A 26,951-nucleotide genomic window follows, 5' to 3' on the forward strand; every position below is an offset into this window, starting at 1 on the left:
ACTCTGGAGCTCACATGCCACAACTAGAGAGAAACCCACGCACTGCAATGAAAGATCCCGCATGCCGCAACAAAGATCCCGCGTGCCACAACTAAGACCCAACGCAGCCCAAAAAATAAATAAATAATTTTTTTAAAAGAAATACATTTTACATTCTGACCCAATATACTACCCACATAATACACACAGATCGTTATTTACAACTGGAAAAAAATGCAGCATGTTCTTTTATTTTCTATTCTATTCTTCTTGTGGTAGTTGTTTTTTTGTTTTTTATTTATTTATTTATTTATTTATTTATTTATGGCTGTGTTGGATCTTCGTTTCTGTGCGAGGGCTTTCTCTAGTTGCGGCCAGTGGGGGCCACTCTTTATCGTGGTGCGCAGGCCTGTCATTATCCCGGCCTCTCTTGTTGCGGAGCACAGGTTCCAGACGCGCAGGCTCAGTAATTGTGGCTCACGGGCCTAGTTGCTCCGCGGCATGTGGGATCTTCCCAGACCAGGGCTCGAACCCGTGTCCCCTGCATTGGCAGGCAGATCCTCAACCACTGCGCCACCAGGGAAACCCTGGTAGTTGTTTTTAATGCTAATAACAACCCACTGAAATTATTTCAAGACCCCACAATGGGCTGTAAATATAGTCTGCAAAAACCTGTTCTAGACACAACTATCCTTGTTTATATTTTAATGTCCTTCTAGTTTTCTAAGTCATGACCTCACACCCATAGTACTTGAGCAGATCAACTTTGTAGACTGGCCACACGCAAATACAGATTAGTCCTAAAAATCAAAAAGTTTTAGAATAAAGTGATTTCAGCACATTCAGTGATCTATATAGATCAAGGAAATTAAACATAAATGGCAAGCAATTCACTAAAAGTATCAGCGTTCTTGATATCTAGGAGAAAGTGATGCCTTAAGAAAAAAAGCTTCTGTGCTTTTCAAGAAGATCCTTTGAAAGGCAGAAGTCACTTCACCCCAAGCTGCGGGCTGAATTTTTGATGTTGCTCTTCTTGGTATAAGTCTGAACTTTAGTCTCTCTCACCCTTACTCAGCTAATAAAGAAGGTATTGTAGTGATAAAAACAAAACGTTGGGGTAGCATCTTTCTCATTTTGTGGGTGATCATTTGAAAGGAAACACAAGACCAAATGTCAGTGAAATATGTGGATGCTACGCTACTAAGAGGCATTTCATGACTCCAGTGAGTATTAGGAGATTGATTATTTGCTAAGATAGAGAACAGGAAGGTTAGGAGACATGCTGATAAATGGACGAGATTCAACATTACCCTTATTAGGTTAGGGGCCCCAAAGTGGGAGCAGGATAGAAAAGAGGGCTAGTGTATATTTTAAGGATTTCTCAGGGGGTACTAGATTTAGAGGAACTCACTAGATTCAGAGGAATTTAAATGATTGGGGGGGATTGCTTTCTTTTATATATATATAAGTTTATCTATTTATTTTTGGCTGCGTTGGGTCTTTGTTGCTGTGCGCGGGCTTTCTCTAGTTGTGGAGAGCGGGGGCTACTCTTCATTGCGGTGCGCGGACTTCTCATTGCGGTGGCTTCTCTTGTTGCGGAGCACAGGCTCTAGGCACGAGGGCTTCAGTAGTTGTGGCACGCGGGCTCAGTAGTTGTGGCTCACGGGCTCTAGAGCACAGGCTCAGTAATTGTGGCACACGGGCTTAGTTGCTCCACAGCATGTGGGATCTTCCCAGACCAGGGCTCGAACCTATGTCCACTGCAGTGACAGGCAGATTCTTAACCAATGTGCCACCAGGGAAGCCCTGCTTTTTTTATTGCAGTAAAATATACATAACCATAAAATTTACCGTTTAAATCATTTTTAAGTGTATGATTCAGTGGCATTAAGTACATTCACAGTGTTTGCAACCATCACTACTATCCCTTTCCAGAGCTTTTTCATCATCTCAGCTGTGACTCTGTACCCTTTAAGCAACAATGCAACACTCTCCCTTACCCCAGCCCCTGCTAACCTCTATTCTACTCTGTCTCTATGGATTTGCCTATCCTAAGTCCCTCATATAAGTGGAATCATACAATATTTGTCTCTTTCTGCCTGGCTTAATTCATTTTTTTAGAATATTTATTTTATTTATTTATTTTTTAGGCTGTGTTGGTCTTAGCTGCGGCACGCAGGATCTTCTTTGAGGCATGCAGGCTCTTCGTTGGGGGGCGTGGGCTTCGCTCTAGTTGTGGCGCTTGGGCTCTCTAGTTTGTGGCACACGGGCTCTCTAGTTGAGGCGTGGGACCTCAGTAGTTGTGACGTGTGGTCTTAGTTGCCCCGCGGCATGTGGATGTTAGTTCCCCGACCAGGGTCCAAACCCACATCCCCTGCATTGTAAGGCAGATTCTTTACCACTGGACCACCAGGGAAGTCCCTAGCCAATATCTTTTAATCCACCTCTTTTCTCCTTAAGTAAACCAGAGCTAAGTGATTTTTTTAAATGGCCTCAGGAAAGTTTTATGACAATGAGATTATAGGTGCCTGACATCATGGGAACCTAGTAAAGGAGCATTCATCTATCCAGAACTCAGCTTCCCTGCAACTTTGCGTAAACAGAGCACAGTTGAGAACTAGGGCAAATGTTCAAAAGATGTCCTAACAAATGAAATGCTGGTTACAGGGCCCTGAAGATGACTTGGTACACTCACAGACGAATCCACTGGGCCCTCACTTTTGTTTTATTCTTACCGTAGACATTTCTAACAAGCTTCTAAAGTTTCCAATCCCGTAGCATTTTAGAAACAGCATATGAGAATGAGAGGAGAGGGGAGCAGCTGTGAGCAGGCTCAGTAGCGATAAGAAACGATTGCAAGGAAGAGGAGAAAGTCTGCTCTCACTCATCTCGGAAGGCCGCCAGTCATCACTGTGCTGCTCCGTAGGACTGATATCAAAGTGATAATCCCAAGTAATCCACCCTTCATTCAACAAACTGAGTCTGAATCCAGGCACTGAGCAAAGCGCTGTGGATCACGCACGATTAATAAGGCCCCGCGTTTGCCAATAAAACGCTACATTATGGGACTTCCCTGGTGGTCCAGTGGGTAAGACTCCACGCTCGCAATGCAGGGGGCCTGGGATCGATCCCTGGTCAGGGAACTAGATCCCACATGCATGCTGCAACTAAAGATCCCAGGTGCCACAACTAAGACCCAGCACGGCCTAAATAAATAAATATATATATTTTTTTAAAAAAGGCTACATTATGATCATTCTGCTTTAAGAGAGACTATTTCTCTGAATGTTGTTATTTTTCTATGTTTTGGGTTCTGGGCAAGAAGCAACTGTATGTGAGTTTCGCTTTTACACGAACCGAGCCGTTTGGAGCGGACGGCTACACATGAATACTGAAGGACTTACCCTGTTTTCCCTTGATCACACCTAGGTTTTCATGCTTGGTGGAGAGACTGTGTATTTGAATACAAAGCATCTTCAATAAGAGAAGGAGTACCCATGAGAAGAGAGGCTTTTGTTGTTTGGGGGTGTTTGGGGAGGGAGGGGGAGTGGGAGCTGGAGTGTGAATAGCTCTCTCTGGCCCCCGCGGAGGCTGCCCACCTCCCCTAAATCGGCCCTTTCTCCCCTCTCTCCCCGCTGCAGCACCCTGTCCAAGTGCTGCCACGCGATGGTGGCGGTCATCTACCCCTTCACCTGGCAGCACACCTACATCCCCGTGCTGCCCCCTGCCATGATCGACATCGTGTGCTCGCCAACCCCCTTCCTCATTGGGCTGCTCACCAGCTCGCTGCCGCTGCTCAGGGAGCTGCCGCTGGAAGAGGTGAGCTCGGGGAGGTCCCCTGTGCCCTGCCTGTGGGCCGGGGCAGAGGGCAGGTGCCGGCTGTGGCTCTGCCAGCAGGCAGGGTCGGGGAGCAGGGGGACCCCACAGCTTTGTCTGGGAGTTCGCCGCCCCAAGCCGGCTTCAGTAGACCCCCAGTGACTGCAGACTCGGTTTCCCCTCTAAATGAACCTACTGCCATGTATACGCATTGAGAAGGGCAGCAATCAACAACTTACCCAGATTTTAATACACCTAATCCATAAAGAGCCATCCACCCTATCCTTCCCTTCTCCACCCCGCAACACCGAGGGAAGAAAGCACACAAAGAGCTAACAATAACTGGAAATTATCTTTGGGCTAATAACGAAGTCTTGACGAAGACTGTGCTCCTACAAGGAGGTCCTTTTTCATATCAGTTAAAAAGACAGCAACCAAAATGTTTTTAATGATGGAGTTGCGGATTTTCAAGTTGGCATCCCAGTGAGGAAAGCCCTTGGTGTTTCTGTGGTTATTTAGTCGCAGCCCCTTCCTCTAAACAGTCTCTGTCCCTGTGTACTGAGAACTTCCAGCAGTCAGAGCAGAACCATGGGGGCTGAATGACGCTGCGCCATCCTGAACCCCCGGCCCTGAAATCCTCCCCGTGTCCCCAGATGCAGCTCCTCTAATTGCGCAGATAGTCCTAAAGTCCCGTTAAATATCAACCATCAGACTCAGGTCTTCGAGTGTGGGTTTGTGAACTGCAAAGAGTTTGCCTGGGTGCCCTCAATCCCGCACATGGCTCAGTTCCACCCCAGGTGAAGGTGTGAGAAGGAAGGAGAGCGCTCCCTTAACTCCTGGGCCAGGTGTCAGAGCCCATGATTCCCGCTGCTGGTGGAATCATGGTGGCCATCCAGGCCCCTGCTCATCCTCCATCATAGCCAGTGGCCCACGCTGAGGCCTGGGGCTCGGCCACTCGCATGATCCTATGAGTGAGCGCCTCCTTAAGTTTCGCGCCCTAGGCCCTTCACTTGCTTCACCCTAGTTGTGGCTCTGGGTCTCAGCCTCACTCTCAGGAGGGAGGAGGGAGGTGCTTTAGCCTGAAAGCCTTGACTCATGGAAGCCCAGCACCTGTAGCTTGACTTACTGTCCCGTTGGGTCCAGTCCTCTGGGTCTCTCCCCTCCTACCCCATTAAAACAAATGACAGGGCTAAGTGTGTCACTGGGAGGTAGGAGGAGGGAGGCTTGGGGGTGGGTGAGTGGCAGAACCAAGTGGAATGGGAACGGTGGGGGGCTCTAGCCTCTGGCGCCTCCTCAGTGACCCACACACTAAAAAACGGTCTGAGCGGCTTTGCCTTAGCCATTCCGGGAACAGGGCAGGGAGTCCAGCCTGTGGCCCACACATGTCCCAGCCTGCAGTTACAGTGTTGAAAGTGTGCGTTTCTGGAAAGCCCTTTCCCGCACCTCCCCTCTTCATCATTTGTGGCTACGGTGGCAATGTCAGGAAACCACAAATGGCCCCCTCCACCCCCAGCCCTGCTGCCACTCTGGGTGCCAAGAAGGAGGAAGGCTAAGAGTCCATCTCTGTATCCCGGAAGCCCTGGTAACAATAATAGTCCCTTTTCCTTATCTCATAGGTCCTTGTGGTCGACCTTGTCAACAATCGGTTCCTCAGACAGGTGAGTAAGAAGTGCAGCTTCAACTCACTGCTTGCTCTGTTTTCACCTCCTTGTTGTTCGGAGCTCAGCTTTCCAGCTACAGAAAGGCTCCCTTGTGTGCCTGAAATTGCACAACAGGTCAGGGGGCTTGGGCAGTCCCTGGCCAGGGCTCGACTGAGGATAGGACAGAAGACGGGGCCAAAGAGGAGGGCTTTGGACAAAGGAGTGATTCCCATGTGTTCTGTCACAAAACGATTTACTGACAATTAGATTCTTTGTATAGGTTATAACTATAGACACTTGTCTTTCTTCAACATGCTTTTCAATGACATTTGATAACAAATTTCATGATATAACATGAAGTGGAAAAATCAGGATGCAAAATTGTATACATTATTTTGCTGACCTTGTTTTTTTAAAAAAGAATAGAAACAAGAAAGAAAAAATATATATAGATATATAACTCTAAAAAAGATTGAAAGGAAAACTCACCAAAACATTAATTCTGGTTGTCTTGGGGTGGGAGACTGAAAAGGAGATAGATTATGAGTGATTTTTAATTGTTTTGATACTTTCATATATTTTCTATAATGATTATAAACTACTTTCATTATCAGAGAAAGTAATACACAGTTAGTTTCTTGTTAGCACTTGCCAGAAAGGCCTGACTCCTATCAGATCATGCAAAGAATCATTACATAAAGGCTTTCTGGGCATCCTGAAGGACTGCTTTTACACTTGGAATGGCAACTGAAAAATTATACATGTTAATGCCTTTTTTTTATCATTAGTTCCATCTATTTTCACTTCCCACAGGCCCTCTGGGTAGGCCCATCCCCAAGGCCTTGCTGCTTTGAGACCCAGATCATAAAGCCAGCTTTGAATAATACTGGTCATCTGCCCTGACCCGAGTCCCTGGATTAGAACTAGCCACCCCATGGGGTGGGGGGTAGGGGACAGTGGGAAACATTGATTGAGGAATCACTAGGTGCCAAGCACTTTCACAAATTAATTGTGTTGCATTTAATCTCTCCCCCCCCAGCTTTATTGAGATATTATTGACACATATCATGTGTAAGTTTAAAATGTACAACATGATGATTTGATGTACATACACGCTGAGAAATTATAACCACAGTACGATTAGTTAACCCCCCATTGCCTCACATAATTACCTTTTTTGTGTGGTGATAACATTTAAGATCTACTCTCTTAACAACTTTCAAGTGTATGTTAACTATGGTCACCAAACTGTACATTAGATTCCCTAGAATTTATTCATTTTATAACTGGAAGTTTGTACCCTTTGACCAGCATTTCCCCATTCCCCTCACCCCTCAGCCCCTGGTAACCACCATTCTACTCTCTATTTTTATGAGTTCAGTTTATATATATATATAACTTTTTTTTTTTTTTTGGCTGCGCCACGGGGCTTGCAGGATCTTAGTTCCCTGACCAGGGATTGAACCCGGGGCCCTGGCAGTGAGAGCGCTGAGTCCTAACCACTGGACCACCAGTGAATTCCCTGAGTTCAGTTTTTTTAGATTCCACATGTAAGTGAGAACATACAGTATTTACCTTTTGCTGTCTTATCTACTTCACTTAGCATTAGTCTATCCATGTTATCACAAAAGTCAGTATTTCTTTCTTTTTTATGGCTGAATAATATTCCATTGTGTGTATGTATGTGTATATATACACATACACATGTATATACACGTACATACACATCTATAAAAACGTCTATTCATGTCCTTTGCCCATCTTTTTTTCTATTGAATTGTATGAGTGCCTTATATATTTTGGGTAGTAACCCCTTATCAGATATATGCTTTACAAATATATTCTCTCATTCTGTAAGTTGCCTTTTCATTTTGCTGATTGTTTGTTTTATTGTGCAGAAGCTTTTTAGTGTGATGTACTCTCACTTGTTTACTTTTGCTTTTGTTACTAGTGCTTTTGGTATCAGATCCCAAAAAATTGTTGCTAAGATCAATATCAAGGAGCTTTTCAACTATATTTTCTTCTAGTAGTTTTACAGTTTCTGTTCTTACATTTAACTCTTTAATCCAATTTTTTTTAATCCACATAATTTTTGTGAGTCATATAAGATAGGGGTCCAATTTCATTCGTATAAGATAGGGGTCCAATTTCATTCCTTCGTATATGGATGTCCAGTTTTCCCAACACCATTTATTTAAGAAACCATCCTTTCAGACTTCCCTGGTGGCATAGTGGTTAAGAATCTGCCTGCCAGTGCAGGGGACACGGGTTCGATCCTTGGTCCAGGAAGATCCCACATGCCACAGAGCAACTAAGCCCATGTACCACAGCTACTGAGCCTGTGCTCTAGAGCCCACGAGCCACAACTACTGAGCCTGCATGTCACAGTTACTGAAGCCCATGCACCTAGAGCCCATGCTCCGCAACAAGAGAAGCCACCACAATGAGAAGCCCACACACCGCAGGGAAGAGTAGCCCCCGCTCACCGCAACTAGAGAAAGCCTGCACACAGCAATGAAGACCCAGTGCAGCCAAAGATAAATAAATAAATAAATTTATTTAAAAAAAAAAAAATCCTTTCCCCATTAAATATTCAGCTCCCTTGTCAAATATTAGCTGACCATATATGTACGGGTTTATTTCTGGGCTCTCAATTTTGTTCTGTTTGTCTATATGTCTGTTTTCTTGCCAGTACCATACTATCTTGGTTACGGTAGCTTCGTGATAAAGTTTGAAATCAGGAATTATGATGCCTCCAGCTGTGTTCGTCTTTCCCAAGATAGTTTTGGCTATTCAAGGTCTTTTTTGGTTCCATACAAATTTTACGATTGTTTTTTCTATTTCTGTGAAAAATGTCATTGGAATTTTCATAAGGATTGCATTGAATCTATAGATGGCTTTGAGTAGTATGGACATTTTAACAATGTTTATTTGTTCAATCCATGAGCACAGAATATCTTTCCATTAATTTATATCTTCTTCAGTTTCTTTCATCACCATCTTATATGGTGCATTTAATCTTCACGGTGAGGTAGATACTGATTGGTAGCCCATTTTACAGATGGGGAAACTGAGGCTCACATAGCTTGTAAAAAGTGGAATCAAGATTCAGACCTCAGACCTCTAGTTCTAAGTTGTGTTCTTTCCACTAAAGCAGGAACTGTGCCAGGCCTGCCCCGCAGTGTCCAATGTGTCCTGCTGGCCAGGATGCAGCCACCATCCCCAGAAGCACTGGGGCGATGGCCCACCTGTTTTTTCTGCTTTACAGATGGATGACGAGGATTCCATTCTGCCCCGGAAGCTTCAGGTAGCCCTGGAACACATTCTGGAACAGAGGAATGACCTGGCTAGTGACCAGGATGACAGGTCCCCCGACTGCAAGCGTGGTAAATGCTCATGCACCTCCCAGACCACACCCCCTCTTCCATCATGGAGTCAGGGAGCAAACGGACTCTGAGCATCTGTCCCACTTGGCACTGAGTTAAGCAGGAAAATAGGCAAGAGGTATACAAGGAGAGAGGCTGGGTGCTCATCCCCTTTACAGGACCTCATTCTAACAATGAGTTGTGGGGAAGACTTTTCCCACCCCATTTTGGCCCTAAAATATCTGTTTAAAGGTGGGGAAGAAGTGACGTGCTCACTGTGGGTAATCTTTTTCGTGGATCATTGCAGTTTGCCATCCAGGGAGCTAGCATCCTTGTCTTAGTGACTGGCTTGTCCCAAAGGCTCTGCCTCAGCCCTCCGCCCTCACCGGTCCTGGTCCTTCCCCCTTTTGCTCAGGCCCTGAGTCCAGCCCCTTGAACGAGGTGGTATCCGAAGCCTTTGTCCGCTTCTTCGTGGAGATCGTGGGCCACTACTCGTTGTTCCTGACGGCGGGCGAGCGAGAGGAGAGGACCCTGCAGCGAGAGGCCTTCCGCAAAGCCGTCTCCTCCAAGAGCCTCCGCCGGTTCCTGGAGGTCTTCATGGAGACCCAGACGTTTCGGGGCTTCATCCAGGAGCGAGAGCTGCGCCGGCAGGATGCCAAAGGTCAGGAGGCATGTTCCCTGTTGGGGGCTGAGGCAGCCGGAGATGCCCAGACCCCGGGTGGGTGTTGAGCAGGGAGGAAGGTCAGGGGCCAGGGCACAGATGGGAACAGCGTGCGGCCTCCTCTGGAGGACGTTCATTCTCAACACCTCTGAGCTGGGGAAACTGCCCCTGCGTCCTGCCGTCCCCTCAGGCGTCGCTTCCCCTCTGCCGCCCATTCCCAGAACCACACTGCAGGTTCTGGCGGCAAGTTCCCTCCTGTTCTGTTCTCCCCAGCTGGACGAAACTCTCAAGGACACCCGTCCCTTCCCCTCTCTGTGGCGTCTCTTCTCCTTTTCCTCAGGCCTCCTCTGGTTCCCTCTGCCCTTCTTCCTCCCCCTCTCCGCCGGGACCTGGGGATGGGATAGAGGAGGAGAGGGCGGCCCCACGCCCTCGGCTGTACGTGGTGTCACTGAGCCCAGCGGGCTGGCCGTGGGGGAGGCAGGACGGCAGAGACCCCCCAGCCTGTGGAGTTTGTGGGTCATCGCTCCACGAGGCCGCCCGCCCCCGCCCCACCCCTCGCGCCCTGAGGTTCCCCTGTCTCTCCTAGTCTCCCTGTCCCTGTTGCTGGATTCCGTCACGCTTGTGGTGATGGAGGAGCAGGGAGTGTGCACCAGGAGAATGAAACCATTCCCATCTCCTCCTCACATCGTTTTAAGTCCTTTTGGGAATCTAAAAACTAGAAATGTCAGCAAAGGCTATCCCAGATGGGAGCTGGACCCGAGAAGGGGAAAGATGCTCAACACTGAGGAGATGCCTCACAGTGACCAGGGGTGGGGGCCAGGGAAGCAGCTGGCCCAGGCCTCGGTGTCCTCTGGGGCTGCGATTGCAGAGACTGATCTGAGGAACCAAAGCTCTACATTCCCAGAGCTCTTTGCAAGGCAGAAAGGGAGTCTGCCACACTTCAGGTGTTCTGATGAGTGCTCTCTGAAGAGACAAAAGAAAATGGATTAGCGAGTATGAGTCCCACAGCTCCTGATGAAAGGATTCCTTTTAATAGAAGACCTGCTGGGTACACAGATCACTATTTGATAGAGAGAGCGAGACATAAGGCTTAAAAGTAGCACAGAAGGAGCCCCCTGTCTGTGGAAGATCAGTAGGAGATGAAGACAGGGTGCCTGAGGCTCCAGTCCCGGGTAAGAGCTGAAGGACCCTCAGAGGTGACCTGCCCACCCTCCTGAGTCTGCAGATGGCAGCCGGGTTCCCAGGAGGCCAAACCGCTTGGCCAGGGGCCCTCTGGTGGGAGAATGCGAGGAAAAGGGAGCTCTCAGGAGCTCCTGAGAGCCAGGGCCGTCTGGTTCATCTTTGAAACCGCGGGCCTGGCACAGTGTAGATGCTTGGAAGGCGTTTGTCCAGTAAAAATAGGGTTTCACATACGAGCTAGCTTTACAGCTTTCCAAAGACAGTTATTGCACAGCTTGGACAATTATAAGGGCAGTAAAAGCCCTTATAAATCTCATGATTCAGAGCATGTTTATGGGAGCAACTTCATCTCAGAAGCAAGGTTTCTCTTTTCTATGGCAGTAAGGAAATGGATATGTTTAGAAGCACGAAGAGAAGGAACTAAAATGGCTGGGATTTCTCTTGTCAACAGGTCTTTTTGAGGTCCGAGCCCAAGAGTACCTGGAAACACTCCCCAGTGGAGAACACAGTGGTGTCAACAAGTTCCTGAAGGGACTAGGTGAGGCCTAGGGGTCTCGGTTCCCATCAGCAGCCTCCGGGCCATGGGGTCTTGGCCAGTTCCCTCCCCTAGAGCCGGGGCCTAATAATGCAGAGCTCTGAGGCCTGCACCGAGTGGGCCAAGTCAGCATTTTACCCACCTGCTCTAATCTGTCCCCAGATCGTAAGCAAAGGACACAAATGGCCCCCTCCCTGCTTTCCTGGGCCCCTGGCTGTCTTGCTGTTCTTTCACTATCATCTCCCACACTCTTAAATCTTCTGGGGTATTGGGCTTAGAAGCATGATGAATGGAAGCAGAGAAAGGTGTCTGGCAGTAAAGACCTGGACCAGCCTCCAAATGATGCCCCTAAAAAGTGGAAGTGTAAGAATTTTAATAAGGACCGCAGTTTAATCAGGAAAAAGGCCCTTACTAGGAAAGGGAGGAGGAGAAGAAAGCGAAAAAGATGAAGGAGGAAGCAGGCCCCAGTAAGGAAGAACTGCGGTGAGGAGGACCCCACGGAGGACTTGCAGGGGGCGTGCGGGTGCCTCAGCCAGGATGGCCAGCTGCCTGGGAAGGGACGACCTACCTCCCGCGCTGCTGGGAGTTTTCTCCTCACTTGGCTCTCAGGGGTGTGTTACAGTCAGTGCTTCCTGTATCACCATTTCAGAAGCAACATCTACAGCTCTGACATTCTTCCTTTCAAAACTGCCCCAAGTCTGAGGAAGATCCCTTTTCACGGGGTGGTGCATGAGGAGTGCGAGGGGCAAACAGGCAGGGCGAACTCCCCCAGCTTCTCCTGAGCTCTGGGGTGAAGCTCTGGGGGGTGGGGTGGGGGTGGGAGGCCACAGCTGTCCGCACTGCCTCTGGGGTGAAAAGGGCAGGATTTAACTCAGCCCCTTTGTCTGCCTGGTGAAATGTTCTCGCTTTCTTTTTTTAGGCAATAAAATGAAGTTTCTCCACAAGAAATAGCCCTCAATCCGGCCTCCAGGGAGAACTTTTCCTAGGGCAACCACGTGTTTTAAAAACAGTCCTGGTGGTCTTTCTGAAATGTTGGGTCCTTGGTTGTCCCAGGGGCTGGGCTAAAGGCCGGCGTGGTTTCCAGCCACCCCTGGGCTCTCCCCAGGACCTGGGACCCCCGAGCCACCGGAAGGTGCCGCTTCTTTAGAACAGCACTGGAAATGGGACCTGAGACCAGGCACATTCAAACGGATTGTTTTGGTTGTTGGTTTTGGGTTTTTTAAATTTTTTTAATCTTAGATATTAAAAAAAAAAAAGAAAAGTGTTTGGGTTTTCCTTTTGTTATGCCAAGGCTAAGACAGCTGTCCTGCCCTGTGTCATCTCTCCCTGGTTCATCCTGCCTGGCAGTTGCGCTCTGGAGCCAAGAGGAGGCGATGGGAAGGAGCGGCCCCCAGGTGCTCCTCTGGGCAGAACCGGGGACCGGTGCGGGGGTGAAGGGGGGAGCACTGTGGGGACGCCTACAGACACTACAGACACCACACCACAGGCGTCGGGACGGGAGTCCTCTTGGGGGAAGGGCTGGCAGGTAGCGGAGTGGAGTCAAATCTGTGCTGAAAAGGAGGAAAGCGAACAGTAAAAGGGTTTGGTTTCCTGGGATGAGCCGCGCTTTCAGCTGGCTGGTGATGCCACCTGGCGGCCGAGGCCACTTGCTGTCATGCCACTGACTCCTCTGGTCCCAAATGGACCTGACTTTTCTGGATGGCCTCTTTCCTCTTAGAAGCCATAGAGCCGTCCCCTGCCCGAGCAGCCCATGACTTTTAGAGGTACACACAAAAAGAGGAAATCTCCTCGTAAGATCTGTTAATAAAATATTCTTAGGGTCCTAAAGTTTATGGTGCTGCCTAGAGCCCATCTTAAAACATGTGAGCCACTGCTTTGAGCCTTTTCCTATTTATACTGTATGAAATTTTCCCATCTCAGTGTAGGGACCCAGAGCAGCGTACGTGAACTAGTGCATGTGCAGGATGAATGCAGGGACTTTTGTTGTTGATGTTATCAAGGAGCATCAAAACTTTGGGGACAGCCTCCTCAGACTTGTGTGGCCAGAGGGGAAGAAGCAGGGGGTGCAGGAGAAGGCTGCATTCCAGGGGGCGCTGTCCTGCAAGGCCTGTGGCGGGGCGGCAGGAAGGGAACAGTCGGCAGCACAGGCACGTTCTCAAAGCAGGCCTCCGGGCCACCCCCCGGCCAACCCACTGCCTGCACATCCCACTGGTGGATTCCCTCTGGGGGGCACCAGGAACCCTGCAAAAACACACGAAAGGGATGTGCTCTGACCTTGGCAATGGCCCAGGGGCCTGTGCTGCCTGGCAGAGGTTTTGTTTGTTTGTTTGTTTTTAATTTTTTGGCTGCGTTGGGTCTTCGTTGCTGCGCGTGGGCTTTCTCTAGTTGCGGTGAGTGGGGGCTACTCTTCGTTGCGGTGCGCAGACTTCTCATTGCGGTGGCTTCTCTTGTTGCGGAGCACGGGCTCTAGGCTCGCGGGCTTCAGTAGTTGTGGTGCATGGGCTCAGTAGTTGTGGCTCACGGGCTCTAGAGTGCAGGCTCAGTAGCTATGGTGCACGGGCTTAGTTGCTCCATGGCATGTGTGATCTTCCCAGACCGGGAATCGAACCCGTGTCCCCTGCATTGGCAGGCGGTTTCTTAACCACTGCACCACCAGGGAAGTCCCCTGGCAGAGGTTCTTGACCTTTAGGGAGTTGGGAGCAAGGGGGTCTTCTGAGGAAAAATAAGAACAAGAGGAAAATAAGGAGAGGTTGACCTCTCATTCTACATTAGGGGTTCTTAACTAAAGTCATGGACCCCCCAAATTGTATCTGAGATTTGGTGTGTCCATTCGTTTTTGGGGAGAGAGGATCCATAGTTTACATCAGATTTTCAAAGGGGTTCAAGGCCCCCCAAAAGGGTAAGAATGAGACTATGCATAACAATTAACCTGGGTAGATATGTGTGGTTGGGGGTTGGGGGAAGACTGAAAGAAAATCTCTGAGTGTTTGGACTCAGGAATTTGTAACTAACAAGCTCCTCAGATTAGTTAACTCTATTAATACCAATATTCTGCCCAGAGATGATCACTTTTAATATTTTATAATCTACCTTCTTTTCTAACTTATTTCATATTATATTGTTTACATCTCCAAGTGAGTAAATATACATCTTTTCAACACCTCTAATGGTCACATAATATTCTATTTTATAGATATACTAAAAGTTATTTTACCAATCCTCTCATGCATGCAATGTATTTCCAATTTTTAATATCATAAGGAGCATTGAGAAAAGCATCTTTGTAAAAGTATCTTAGTACAGGGACTTCCCTGGCAGTCCAATGGTTAGGACTCTGTGCTTCCACCGCAGGGGGCATGGGTTCAATCCCTGGTCGTGGAACTAAGATCCTACAAGCCACGCAGCGTAGCCAAAAAAAAAAGTATCTTAGTCCATTTGCCCTATTTTCATTTTCATTTTTGCTTGAAGTAAAATATACATACAGAAAAGTGCACAGATTATGAAATATACACAGCCTGACAGACTTTCACAAATGATCACATCTGTGTAACCAGCACCCATATTAAGAAGCAGAACATCATCGGACACGGTTCAGCTTCCCAACATCCCTCCCATCCTACTCTAAGTTGAAACTAAATCAACTAACAAATTGTCTACATTTTGCAAAGTGGTAAATTGGGCTGGGGAGGATCAGAGACAAAAGAAAAAAGTAGGTTTGTGATCCCTGCTCACAGTCTAGGGTAGATCTGGATGGATAATGCTATTTGGGTTCAGAAACAGAGCATGGCCATAAAGCATGGGTGTGTTAGACCAGATCACGACCACTCAACCTTTGTGTCTTGCCTCACACCAACCATCTGTCCAAGAACCAAGTCCTCTAATTGCAGTAAAACTCATACATTTTCCATAAAGAGTATGTGTTTAGAAGCATTCCATTATTGTGTTTCAATTCATGGTCAATTACCTGGCCATGAAAAGCAGTTGGAGCAGGCTTGTTGGGTGGATTTTATTGCTATGGAATATCGGAGACACTGGTGGGCAAGGGAAGGGCTGAGTGGGAGCAGGTGCAGCTGGCATGTCTTGGGAAGAGGCCGGAGATAGCAAATCTGAGTGAGAAGGCAGCTGTCACCACTGCTGAGACGAGGGAGAATGAATTCTTAGAAATTATCACACAAACCTCTTCTCACTCAGACCAAGAATAACGATAAGATCTGCCATTTATTGAGCACTTCTTTTTGCCCATTACTATGCTGAGTTCATCACATGCGTTATTTGATCACTAGAATGTAAGCCCCATGAGGGCAGGGACTATGTCCATTACGTTCACTGCTGAATTCCCAGAGCCTAAAACCAGCGCCTGGCACAGAGTTGTCTCTCAGTAAATGTTTGCTGACCAAAGAAACAATTCCCACAACAGTACTAAAAGTGGTACTCGGATGCTAACGCACACATATGGAATCTAAAAAAACGGTACTGATGAACCTAGTGGCAGGGCAGGAATAAAGACGCAGACGTAGAGAATGGACTTGAGGACACGGGGAGGGGGAAGGGTAAGCTGGGACGAAGTGAGAGAGTGGCATGGACATATATACGCTACCAAATGTAAAATAGATAGTGGGAAGCAGCCTGTAAAATAGATAGTGGGAAGCAGCCGCATAGCACAGGGAGATCAGCTCGGTGCTTTGTGACCACCTAGAGGGGTGGGATAGGGAGGGTGGGAGGGAGATGCAAGAGGGAGGGGATATGGGGATATATGTATATGTATAGCTGACTCATTTTGTTGTACAGCAGAAACTAACACATTGTAAAGCAATTATACTCCAATAAAGATATAAAAAATAAAATAAAATATATGGATAAAACATTTAAAAATATAAAAAATAAAACTGGTACTATACTGTCTCTGTCGCAGGCAGCAAGCTCAGTAGAGATGCATGCATACCCCACAAAGCCAAAGGAGTACTTCATCAAGGGGAGGCAGCCTGCTCCTGACCGTAACAGCCATTCCTGGCATCTCAGATAGCTTGTTTTCAGCACAAGCACCAAGCTCCTAGGAGACCACGTTAATAATCAGAAGGTTGCTTGGTGAGTAGGAAGTCAGAGCAAAGGGTGTTGGAGAGTCTGGAGGGACGTCTCCCCAGGAGGGGAGGGGAGCCCAACAGACTTTCCCATCTCACAGAGGGTCTGTTTCCCTGGGCAGTGCTCCATCTGCCCTGCCCTGCTGACTCCTTGATCCTTGGCACTTCCCCTGCCCCCGCCCCCTGCCCTCCATTTCTTTTTTTTTTTTTCTCTTTATTTTATTGGGGGGAAATTCACATAACATAAAAGTCCATTCATCCATTGATGGACACTGGGGTTGTTTCCACCTTTTGGCTATTGTGAATAGTGCTGCAACAAATATGTGTATGCATGTATTTAAGTACCTGTTTTCAATTCCTTTGGGTATATACCTAGGAGTGGATGGCTGAGTCATATGGTAATTACTACATTTACATTTTTGAGGAGCCATCAAACTGTTTTCCACAGAGGCTGCACCATTTTATACTCCTGCCCACAATGTATGAGGGGTGCCCCCTTTCCTATGCTCCCTTCCTTTCTTCAGAGAGATTCCAGCTTTCTTAGGTATATCCATCACCTTCCAGCCGTACCTCTCAAAGAAGCCCCATGTTTCTCAGGGGTGATTGGCATCACCTGCACCAAATCTGCCTGGGATACTAGTTTAAAATAAGATGCCTGGGACCCACCTTGACTTATCTGGGGCTAAGGCCCTAGAAGCCTTGATTGGTTGGGCGTTCCCCAGATATCTTCAAATATGTACAGGTCTCTGTCTTAGGTGACTCACTTCTTCAGGTGACCCATCTCCTCCCTTTTATGCAAATTCTCCCTTGAGTTTCACTGACAGAGAGTAATCTTAGCGCCAAGTTTTGGAAGTAAGACTTTTGCACGCATGGCCTGAGTTCAGCATTACATAAGAGCTTCTAAAGTGCTTTAGAGAATAAAAACATTGATGAAAGCTTGCAAGAGCCCACAGACTTGGTGAATTCAGGTTTGTTTGTTTTTTAAAAAAAGGTCCCATTACTCTAGTTACCTTGCCTAGGCTTAAAAGCCAGCCCAAGGCAGTACAGGTTAGGCTCCCAAAAATCCTGTGGAGAGATCGCTGTGGGAGTGAACTCAGAGGAGGGCAAGGTGGGCCAGAGCTGGAGGCTCGGCTCAGACTTCAGGGGGGCTTGATGTGAGCTGAGTTCAGAGCCTGACTTGGGTGTTTGGGAGGGGCTGAAACAGGTAGAGGAGGAAGAGGAGATTCCTGGCTGAGCAAAGGTTAGTAAGAAAAGCAGAAGGCAGGTGAGAGGGGCCACTTAACTGCTGGCACCTGTGAAGGCCAATTAACTTCACTCCCTGGCTTGTCCAGTGACCACACCTCGCCCCTACCCAGCTCCTGCATGGGGTTCAGCTGCCAGCCTGCAACTGCCTTCGGGCTACAATAAACAGAGGCCTGGAGCCAGTTTCCCTGACAATGGGCCAAGGAGCCGACTCACCTTTGATCAGCGCTGGGCTCCCTACCGGCCCCTCTTACTCTCCTCTGCCTACAACCGTCACCCCTCCCCATCCCAACCCTAATCCTAAGAGCCCACGGTGAAGTCCTGCGACTGAACCTCACCACAGGCTGTCCTCCTTACACAGTGCTCATCCCTTATCCCCCCAGGCGGAATACGGGCTGAGTTGTTTTTCTGGCAGATTCATGTGGACCCACCCTTAACTCTCGCCAGGCCCCTGGACAGGTGTGAAAGGGCTTATCCAACGGCACTGTGGGTGGCAGCCGGACCTGACAAGCTGGGAGGCGGCAGGCCAAGAGGCCAGCAGAGCGGCAGGGCCTGGCTGGCGGGCAACTAGCCTAGCAGACCGGAGCGGCGCTGCCTTCCGCTCGGGTCCCGGGGCCGAGGCCGCTTTTCTCCCTTCCCCGCCCTGGTTTATCCCTGGCCTGGTTGATCTGGGAAGCTCTGGGCAGAAACTGAGGTGGCACAGCAGCCCTGCCAAGGCCAAGCCAGGGTCAGCCGTGCTAGGGTGATTCACAGGGTGAGGGGGTCAGTGCCTTCCCAGCGGCATGGGGTCCACTGGCTCCACGTCCTTGGTTCCCACCAGCCAGACGACCCCTCGAGGCTAGTCAAGCCCTGCTCTGTGCGGAGATGGGGCTGTGGAAGCAGAGAGATGCCGAAAGCTGGCCCCTATCTCGAGATGGGGGCATTTGCCCTCTAGGGGATATGTAGGGCCAGGGCCCTGCTACACCAGGGGGACAGTCACACTGTCCTGCACTTTCCAGCCACGTCAAAATATTGCTCTTTAAAAAACAAAAAACAGGTGATGGGTGCACAACAATGTGAATGTACTTAGTGCCACTGAACTGTAAACTTAAAAATGGTTAAAAAAAAAAAAAATGGTTAAATTGGCAAATTTTATGTCATGTGCCTAATGCCACAAAAAACAGACAAACAAAAAACCATAGGAGTAATGTTGCAATGCATTTATATTCTGTGCAATTATATCAACCTTGGGCATATATCATTCACACATGTATTTCTACAGGATAAATACCAACTTCTTGCTCTATGCCATTGTTTTCTTCCATTCCACAGGTATTTATCCTAAGAGCACTTCCTACTAAGTCTACTTGGTAAAGTTATATATATTCCTCTTAATACTTTGGGCTCTTACTGTTGCAGGACTGGTCCAGGAAACTGTGAAGGAGCTCTTTAATGCCTTCCTCAGAGGTTTGGGGATGACAAATGGAGCCTTAGGACAAAGCAGTGTGCGTTGTGGTTGGCCTGACAGAATTTTGCTAACACTTGGTCTTCCCTCTCTCCTCTCCTTTCTCTAAGTCAGCCCCTCCTCCTTCCTTTCTCAGCCCCAGAGCTCAATCTTCCCTCCGGCCCGTGAGATAAGCTCCCGCAGAGAAAGGCTGTGGTGATAACCGTTTAGGGAGTCACCCCTGCAAGGCATTTCCGGTTCATCTGCTGACTCTTGAGCTGTAGCCCCAAAAGTGTGGATTGCAGCGCTAAGACCGGCGCTTAGGGGAGGTATCATTTGGGTGGGGCCTGTCCTGAATGTTACCCCTGGACTTGCCATCCCACCCCTGTCTCCACTGTGCCTGCCCAGCCAAGCAGCTTCCCTAGCACCCAAGCCCGCCCACGTCTGAGGCAACACAACTTGCCTGGGCGACCCCTACAGACAATGATGACCTTCAGGGGAGCACTGAAACCTTCTCGCTTTCAGCCAGGTGTGAGAAAGGATCGGAGCCCTCCTGAAACCCTGCTCCTCCACTGCAACACCGCCCAAGCTGCTGCCCACAGCAGCTGAGAATAGGTGAGATCTTTCTGAAGTGATTAGAACATTCTGGAATTAGTGGTGATGGTTACACGACAACTTTCTGACTATACTAAAAACCACCGGATTGCACACTTTAAAAGGGTGAACTTTTGTAGTATGTGAATTATATTTCAATTAAAATAAAAGACAAGAGACTTCCCTGGCGATCCAGTGGCTAAGACTCTGTGCTCCCAATGCAGGGGGCCCAGGTTCAATCCCTGGTCAGGGGACTAGATCCCACATGCCTCCACTAAGAGTTCACATGCCACAACTAAGGATCCCGCATGCCGCAACTAAGACCTGGCACAGCCAAATAAATAAATAAATATTTTTTAAAAATAAAATAAAAGACGAGGGGGGAGGGGACTTCCCTGGTGGCGCCGTGGTTAAGAATCCGCCTGCCAGCGCAGGGGACACGGGTTCGAGCCCTGGTCCAGGAAGATCCCACATGCCACGGAACAACTAAGCCCGTGCGCCACAACTACTGAGCCTCCAGTAGTAGTTCAGTAGTTGTGGCTTGCAGGCTCTAGAGCACAGGCTCAGTAGGTGTGGCTCATAGGCTTATTTGCTCCACAGCATGTGGGATCTTCCCGGACTAGGGCTCAAACCCGTGTCCCCTGCATTGGCAGGAGGATTCTTAACCACTGTGCCTGTGGTGGCTTCTCTTGTTGTGGAGCACAGGCTCTAGGTGCACGGGCTTCAGTAGTTGTGGCACACGGGCTCAGTAGTTGTGGCTCGCAGGCTCAGTAGTTGTGGCTCGTGGGCTCTGGAGCACAGGCTCAGTAGCTGTGGCACACGGGCTTAGTTGCTCCGCGGCATGTGGGATCTTCCCGGACCAGGGCTCGAACCCATGTCCCCTGCATTGGCAGGCGGATTCTTAACCACTGGACCACCAGGGAAGTCCCCCAACACAGGGATTTTATTGCCAGTCTCACAGCAGTGGACAGTGGACAGTGGACAGTGCCCTCTACAAAGGAGACCAGGGATTCTTCTGAAAGAGGAATGAGAAAGCTGTAGTGTTTTTGGCAGTTTTTCCCGGTTCAAACACATGCTAACCCATCTGTGGCTGAGGAAGGGCATTTTTTTAAAAATTTATTTTATTGAAATATAGTTGATTTACAGTGTTGTGTTAATTTCTACTGTACAGCAAAGTGATTCAGTTATACATATATATATACATTCTTTTTCATATTCTTTTCCATTATGATTTATCACAGGATATTGAATACAGTTCCCTGTGCTATAGAGTAGGAACTTGTGTTTATCCTTTCTATATATAATAGTTTGCACCTGCTAATCTCAAACTCCCAATCCATTCCTCCCCTCCCACCCTCCCCCTTGGCAACCACAAGTCTGTTCTCTATGTCTATGAGTCTGTTTCTGTTTTTTTAGATAGGTTCATTTGTGTCATATTTTAGATTCCACATATAAGTGATATTGTATGGTATTTGTCTTTCTTTTTCTGACCTACTTCACTTACTTAGTATGATAATCTCTAAATTCATCCATGTTGCTGCAAATGGCATTATTTCATTCTTTTTTATGGCTGAGTAATAGTCCATTATATATATACCACATCTTCTTTATCCATTCATCTGTCAATGGACATGTAGTAGTTGTGGCACGTGGGCTCAGTAGTTGTGGCTGAGCCCACGTGCCACATGTCCTGGCTATTGTAAATAGTGCTGCTATGAACACTGGGGTGCATGCATCTTTTTGAATTGTAGTTTTGTCTAGATATATGCCCCAGGAGTGGGATTGCAGGATCATATGGCAACTCTATTTTTAATTTTTTGAAGAACCTCCATACTGTTTTCCATAGTGGCTGAACCAATTTACATGGGAAAGGGCATGTTGGGTGCTTTTGCATTGTATTGGAAAAGGAAGATCAGGGCCCAAGACAAGAGAGAGAGGCTCCTACTGCCCTTGAAGATCTGCAGGGCCGAGGGTAGGTAGGACAGCGTGCTTGAGGAGGGGGCATGTACTTGGTCTTTTTCTTTCTTTCTTTCTTTCTTTCTTTCTTTCTTTCTTTCCTTCTTTCTTTCTTTCTTTTTTTCTTTCTTTCTTTCTTTTTCTTTTCTTTCCCTTTTTTTAGTGCTGAAAGAGCAGTGATTTGTTCTGAAGCAGCTTCAAAGTATCCCTGAATTACACTGTCCTCTGGTACTGGAAAAAGTGGTTTTCCATATGAAAGAAAGAAGAGGGACTTCCCTGCTGGTCCAGTGGTAAAGAATCTGCCTTCCAATACAGGGGACTCAGGTTCAATCCCTGGTCGGGGAACTAAGATCCCACATGCCACGGGACAACTAAGCCCGCGCGCCACAACTCCTGAGCCTGTGCACCTCAACTAGAGAGCCCTCGTGCCACAAACTACAGAGCCCACGTGTTCTGGAGCTCACATGCCACAACTAGAGAAAAGCCTGCGCGCCGCAAATAAGACCTGATGCAGCCAAAAAAAAAAGAGAGAGAAAAAGAAGAAAATTGGGCCCCCACCTTAGGCCATGCATACAAATTAATTCCAGATATCCAGCAAAGTATGTCAGCTGTCAAAAGTGTGGATTCTGGGCATGGTGTGGGTTCAAATCCTGGCTCCCCTCTCACCAACTGAGGGGCTTGGAGCAAGTTATTTAATGTCTCTGTCTCAGTTTCCTCATCTATAAAGTGGAAAGAATATTTTATGAGGCTTACTTTTTTTTTTTTTTTTTTGGCCACGCAGCATGTGGGATCTTAGTTCCCTGACCAGGGATCAAACCCATGCCCCCTGCATTGGAAGCACAGAGTCAACCACTGGACCGCCAGGGAAGTACCTATGAGGTTTAAATTAGTTAATATGTTGTGAACTTGGTAACTAACTAACTGCTGGTAAAACAAATCAATGTGTAAAAAGCTAAATCCAACACTTTTATTTCTTATTTATTTTTTATATTTTTAAAGTTTTGGTCGCACCGTGCAGCTTGTGGGATCTTAGTTCCCAGACTAGGGCTCGAACCTGGGCCCTCAGCAATGAGAGCGTGGAGTCCCAAGCACTGAACCGACAGGGAATTCCCATAAATCCAACACTTTTAGAAGACAATATGGGGGACTTCCCCTGGGGTCCAGTGGTGAAGACTCCGCCTTCCAGTGCAGGGGGAGCAGGTTCTATCCCTGGTCGGAGAAGTAAGATCCCACGTGCTGCGTGGTGCAGCCAAAAAAAAAAAAAAGACAATATGGGAAAATGCCTATCTGACCTCAAGGCGAGGAAGAAGTTTTTTGACAAGACATAAAAAGTGCAAATTATAAAGAAAAAAGACTGTAATATAGTAAAAATAAGAACATCCTAGAGGGAGAAGGATGGATAAACATGGTGTATTCATACAATGGAACACTACTTACCAAGGAGGAGGCATGGACTGTTGACCCAGACAATGACTTGAATGAACCTCACGGTGTGTGGAGTAAAGGAAGCCAGAAAGAGAATAATACACACGGCATCATTCTCTTCATATGAAAATCCGAAAAAAGGCAAAACTCACCTGTGATAATAAAATTAAGAAAGTGATTGTGGTGCTGGGATGAGAGAATTGACTAAAAGGGAGAAAGAACAGACAATCCGGGGTGGTGGGAATCTTCGATATCTTGATTTGGGTGGTGATCACATGGGTGTACACAATACTCAAAATTCACTGAACAACAATTAAGTTCTGTGCATGTTATTTTTTTTATAAATTTATTTTATTTATTTATTCTGTGTTTTTTTTTTTAATATAAATTTATTTATGTTTGGCTGTGTTGGGTCTTCGTTACTGCGCGCGGGCTTTCTCTAGTTGCGGAGAGCGGGGGCTACTCTTCTTTGCAGTGTGCGTGCTTCTCATTGTGGTGGCTTCTCTTGTTGCGGAGCACGGGCTCTAGGCGCATGGGCTTCAGTAGTTGTGGCACATGGGCTCAGTAGTTGTGGCTCGTGGGCTCTAGAGCACAGGCTCAGTAGTCGTGGCGCACGGGCTTAGTTGCTCCGCAGTATGTGGGATCTTCCCAGACCAGGGCTTGAACCCGTGTCCCCTGCATTGGCAGGCGGATTCTTTTTTTTTTTTTTTTTTTTTTTTTTTAATTTTATTTTTATTTATTTATTTATGGCTGTGTTGGGTCTTCGTTTCTGTGCGAGGGCTTCCTCCAATTGTGGCAAGCGGGGGCCACTCTTCATCGCGGTGCGCGGGCCTCTCACTATCACGGCCTCTCTTGTTGCGGAGCACAGGCTCCAGACGCGCAGGCTCAGTAATTGTGGCTCATGGGCCCAGCTGCTCCGCGGCATGTGGGATCTTCCCAGACCAGGGCTCGAACCCATGTCCCCTGCATTGGCAGGCAGATTCTCAACCACTGCGCCACCAGGGAAGCCCGGCAGGCGGATTCTTAACCACTGCGCCACCAGGGAAGTCCCTGTGCATGTTATTGTCGGTAAATTTATTTCAGTTTTTTAAATGTAATTTAAAAAAAGAAACACGGTGGAAAAATCTTTACTCCATCAAAGGATACCATTTTGTAGAGTAAAAAGATAAGCCACACCTGGGGGAAGATATTTGTAACATATAGAACCAACAAAGGATTAGGACCTAAAAATATGTAAATAGCCCCTAGGCTATAAGGGGGCTTATAGCAATAAGAAAAGACAATAAGAAAAGACAAACAATCCAACAGATAAATAGGCAAAAGAAATGTATAGTGGGACTTTCCTGGTGGAACAGTGGTTAAGAATCCGCCTGTCAATGCAGGGGACAAGGGTTCGATACCTGGTGCGGGAAGATCCCACGTGCCGCGGAGCAACTAAGCCCGTGCGCCACAACTACTGAACCTGCGCTCTAGAGTCCGTGAGCCACAACTACTGAGCCCACGGACTGCGATTACTGAAGCCTGGGCACTCTAGGGCCTGCATGCTGCAACTACTGAAGCCCGCGCACCTAGAACCCGTGCTCCACAACAAGAGAAGCCACCGCGGTGAGAAGCCCGCGCACCGCAATGAAGAGTGGCCCCCGCTTGCCACAACTAGAGAAAGCCCAAGCACAGCAACGAAGACCCAACGCAACCAAATAAAGAAAAGATCAATTATACTTAAAAAAAAAAGAAATGTATAGTAATTTCATAGAAGAGGAAGTACAAATGATCTATAAACAGACGAAAGTATTTTCAAATACAATATTGATCAGAAAAATGCACATTGAAACCACTATGTGTTACCATTTCAAACCTCCCACATGATCAAAAATTAAAGTCAGACAATTTTTTAAATTGAAATATAACTCACTTCACATATCGTAACATTTACCCTTTTCAAGTGCAGAGTTTGGTGGTTTTTAGCACAGTCACAAAGTTGTGCAACTATAACCACTGTTTAACTCCAGAACACTTTCATCACTTGAGAAAGATTACATCTTTTTTTTTTTTTTTAACATCGGCTATGTCTTATTTATTTATTTATGGCTGTGTTGGGTCTTCGTTTCTGTGCAAGGGCTTTCTCCAGTTGCGGCAAGCGGGGGCCACTCTTCATCGCGGTGCCCGGGCCTCTCACTATCGTGGCCTCTCTTGTTGCGGAGCACAGGCTCCAGACGCGCAGGCTCAGTAATTGTGGCTCACAGGCCCAGTTGCTCTGCAGCATGTGGGATCCTCCCAGACCAGGGCTCGAACCGGCGTCCCCCGCATTGGCACGCGGACTCTCAACCACTGCGCCACCAGGGAAGCCCCCGATTACATCTTTTTAAAACTGCTGTGGGCAGGGGCTTTGGCCTCGGCCTGGAGTAGGAAGAGCAGGGGCTTGGGAGCATTCGGTTCCTGCTGGGTATACAGTTTAAAATGTAGAAATCTGGAGTGACAGGATATGACAGAAGTAAATAGTATAGCCACTGGAAAACTGACATTACCAAGTAAAGCAATTGATTACCAATGACCCAGTAATTCCACTCCTAAGCATACACCCAACAAAATGCATGCGTATGTGTATCAAAAGACATGTACAGGAATATTCAGAGCAGCATCATTTGTAATAGCCAAAAACTGGAGGTAATGAAATATTCATCAACAGTAAAATGTGTAAATCAGGTGTGGGATAACCATACAATGGAACACTATGCAACAGTGAAAAAATCTATAAACTACATCATATGCACCAATATAGGTTAATCTCACAAACATAAGCTAAAGCAGCAAGAACAGAGGATATGAGTAAGATTCCACTTAAATAGAATTTTAGAACAGGCAAACCTAATAATGTACTGTTTAGGAATCTGTGTGCAGCTAAAAACAAATGTAAAGAAAACCAAAGGAAAGATTAAAACAGAATTTAGGACAATGGTTTACTTGGGATCAGGATGTGTTATCGAAGAGGCACATGGCGGGGAAGGGGGGAGGGATAAATTGGGAGATTGGGATTGACATATACACACTACTATATATAAAATAGATAGCTAATAAGAACCTACTGTATAGCACAGGGAACTCTACTCAATACTCTGTAATGACCTATATGGGAAAAGAATCTAAACAAGAGTGGGTATATGTATATGTATAATTGATTCACTTTGCTGTACAGCAGAAACTAACACAACAATGTAAATCAACTATACTCCAATAAAAATTAATTAAACAAAAAAAAAAAAAAAAGGAAGAGGCACACAGGGCAGGACTTCTAGGATATGATAATATTCTACTTCGTGATATGGGTGATAGGTGCCTGCGTGTGTTTTGTCGGAGGAAAACTTCCTCTAAGCTCTTAGGGTCTGTGAATTAGACTAACAAAAGACAGATTGTCAGGATAAAATGTACACGATTTTTATCAATATTTATGTGCATGGGAGTTCACAAAAAATAAGTGAAAATCAAAGAAATGGTCGGACTCAGGGGCTCATATACCATTTTAACAAAGGAAACGTGGTTTGGGTTTCAAGGGACGATAAACTGTGGAGAAGGGACTAGGAAATATATGGGGGAAACTAGTGACAGATAAGGGTTATGTTAGTAAGAGTTGGTCGTGCAGCCTCATCCCAATGCTGACGCCTCCATCTCTGTAATAAGAGTTGCATTCCTCTTTCTGGTACCTTCACAAGGGAAATATATGTCCTGCTTTTAGGAGGAAAAGGGGCGGAAGGACAGAGAACCCTTCCTGCATCTGTTGATTCTCAATTGCCTTCAGCTCAAAATAATCTTTATTCCAGAATGGCACATTTTGGGGCAGCATACACTGTTCTCCTTCAGTTCGAACTATGCACGTTGTTTTTACACACTCTTCTGTTTGCATGCATGTGCATGCACGCACGTGCACACACACACACACCAGAAAAGAAAAGCCATCGCCCCCTGAGTGTTGGGGTTTTTTTGTTTTTTTTATTTATTTGGTTGCACCAAGTCTTAGTTGCGACTGGCAGTCTCCTTAGTTGCGGCATGCGTGTGGGATCTAG

The 26,951-nt window shown here is 47.1% G+C and overlaps 1 protein-coding gene across 7 annotated transcripts in view; it reads left to right on the forward strand.

Moving 5' to 3' along the window:
• DENND2A (DENN domain containing 2A) overlaps positions 1-15,701 on the forward strand; it is a 103,718-nt gene extending 88,017 nt beyond the window's left edge. For all 7 annotated transcript variants that reach the window (XM_057549816.1, XM_057549817.1, XM_057549814.1 and 4 more), the window contains 6 exons: positions 3,621-3,798; positions 5,412-5,453; positions 8,704-8,821; positions 9,216-9,461; positions 11,092-11,178; positions 12,095-15,701. In XM_057549816.1, the coding sequence (XP_057405799.1) occupies positions 3,621-3,798; positions 5,412-5,453; positions 8,704-8,821; positions 9,216-9,461; positions 11,092-11,178; positions 12,095-12,126 (703 nt within the window). In that variant the 3' untranslated portion in view covers positions 12,127-15,701. The remainder of the gene's footprint in view (positions 1-3,620; positions 3,799-5,411; positions 5,454-8,703; positions 8,822-9,215; positions 9,462-11,091; positions 11,179-12,094) is intronic.
• The last annotated feature ends 11,250 nt before the right edge of the window (positions 15,702-26,951 follow it).

Source organism: Balaenoptera acutorostrata, chromosome 7 (genome assembly GCF_949987535.1).
Source record: "Balaenoptera acutorostrata chromosome 7, mBalAcu1.1, whole genome shotgun sequence".
Classification (NCBI taxonomy): domain Eukaryota; kingdom Metazoa; phylum Chordata; class Mammalia; order Artiodactyla; family Balaenopteridae; genus Balaenoptera; species Balaenoptera acutorostrata.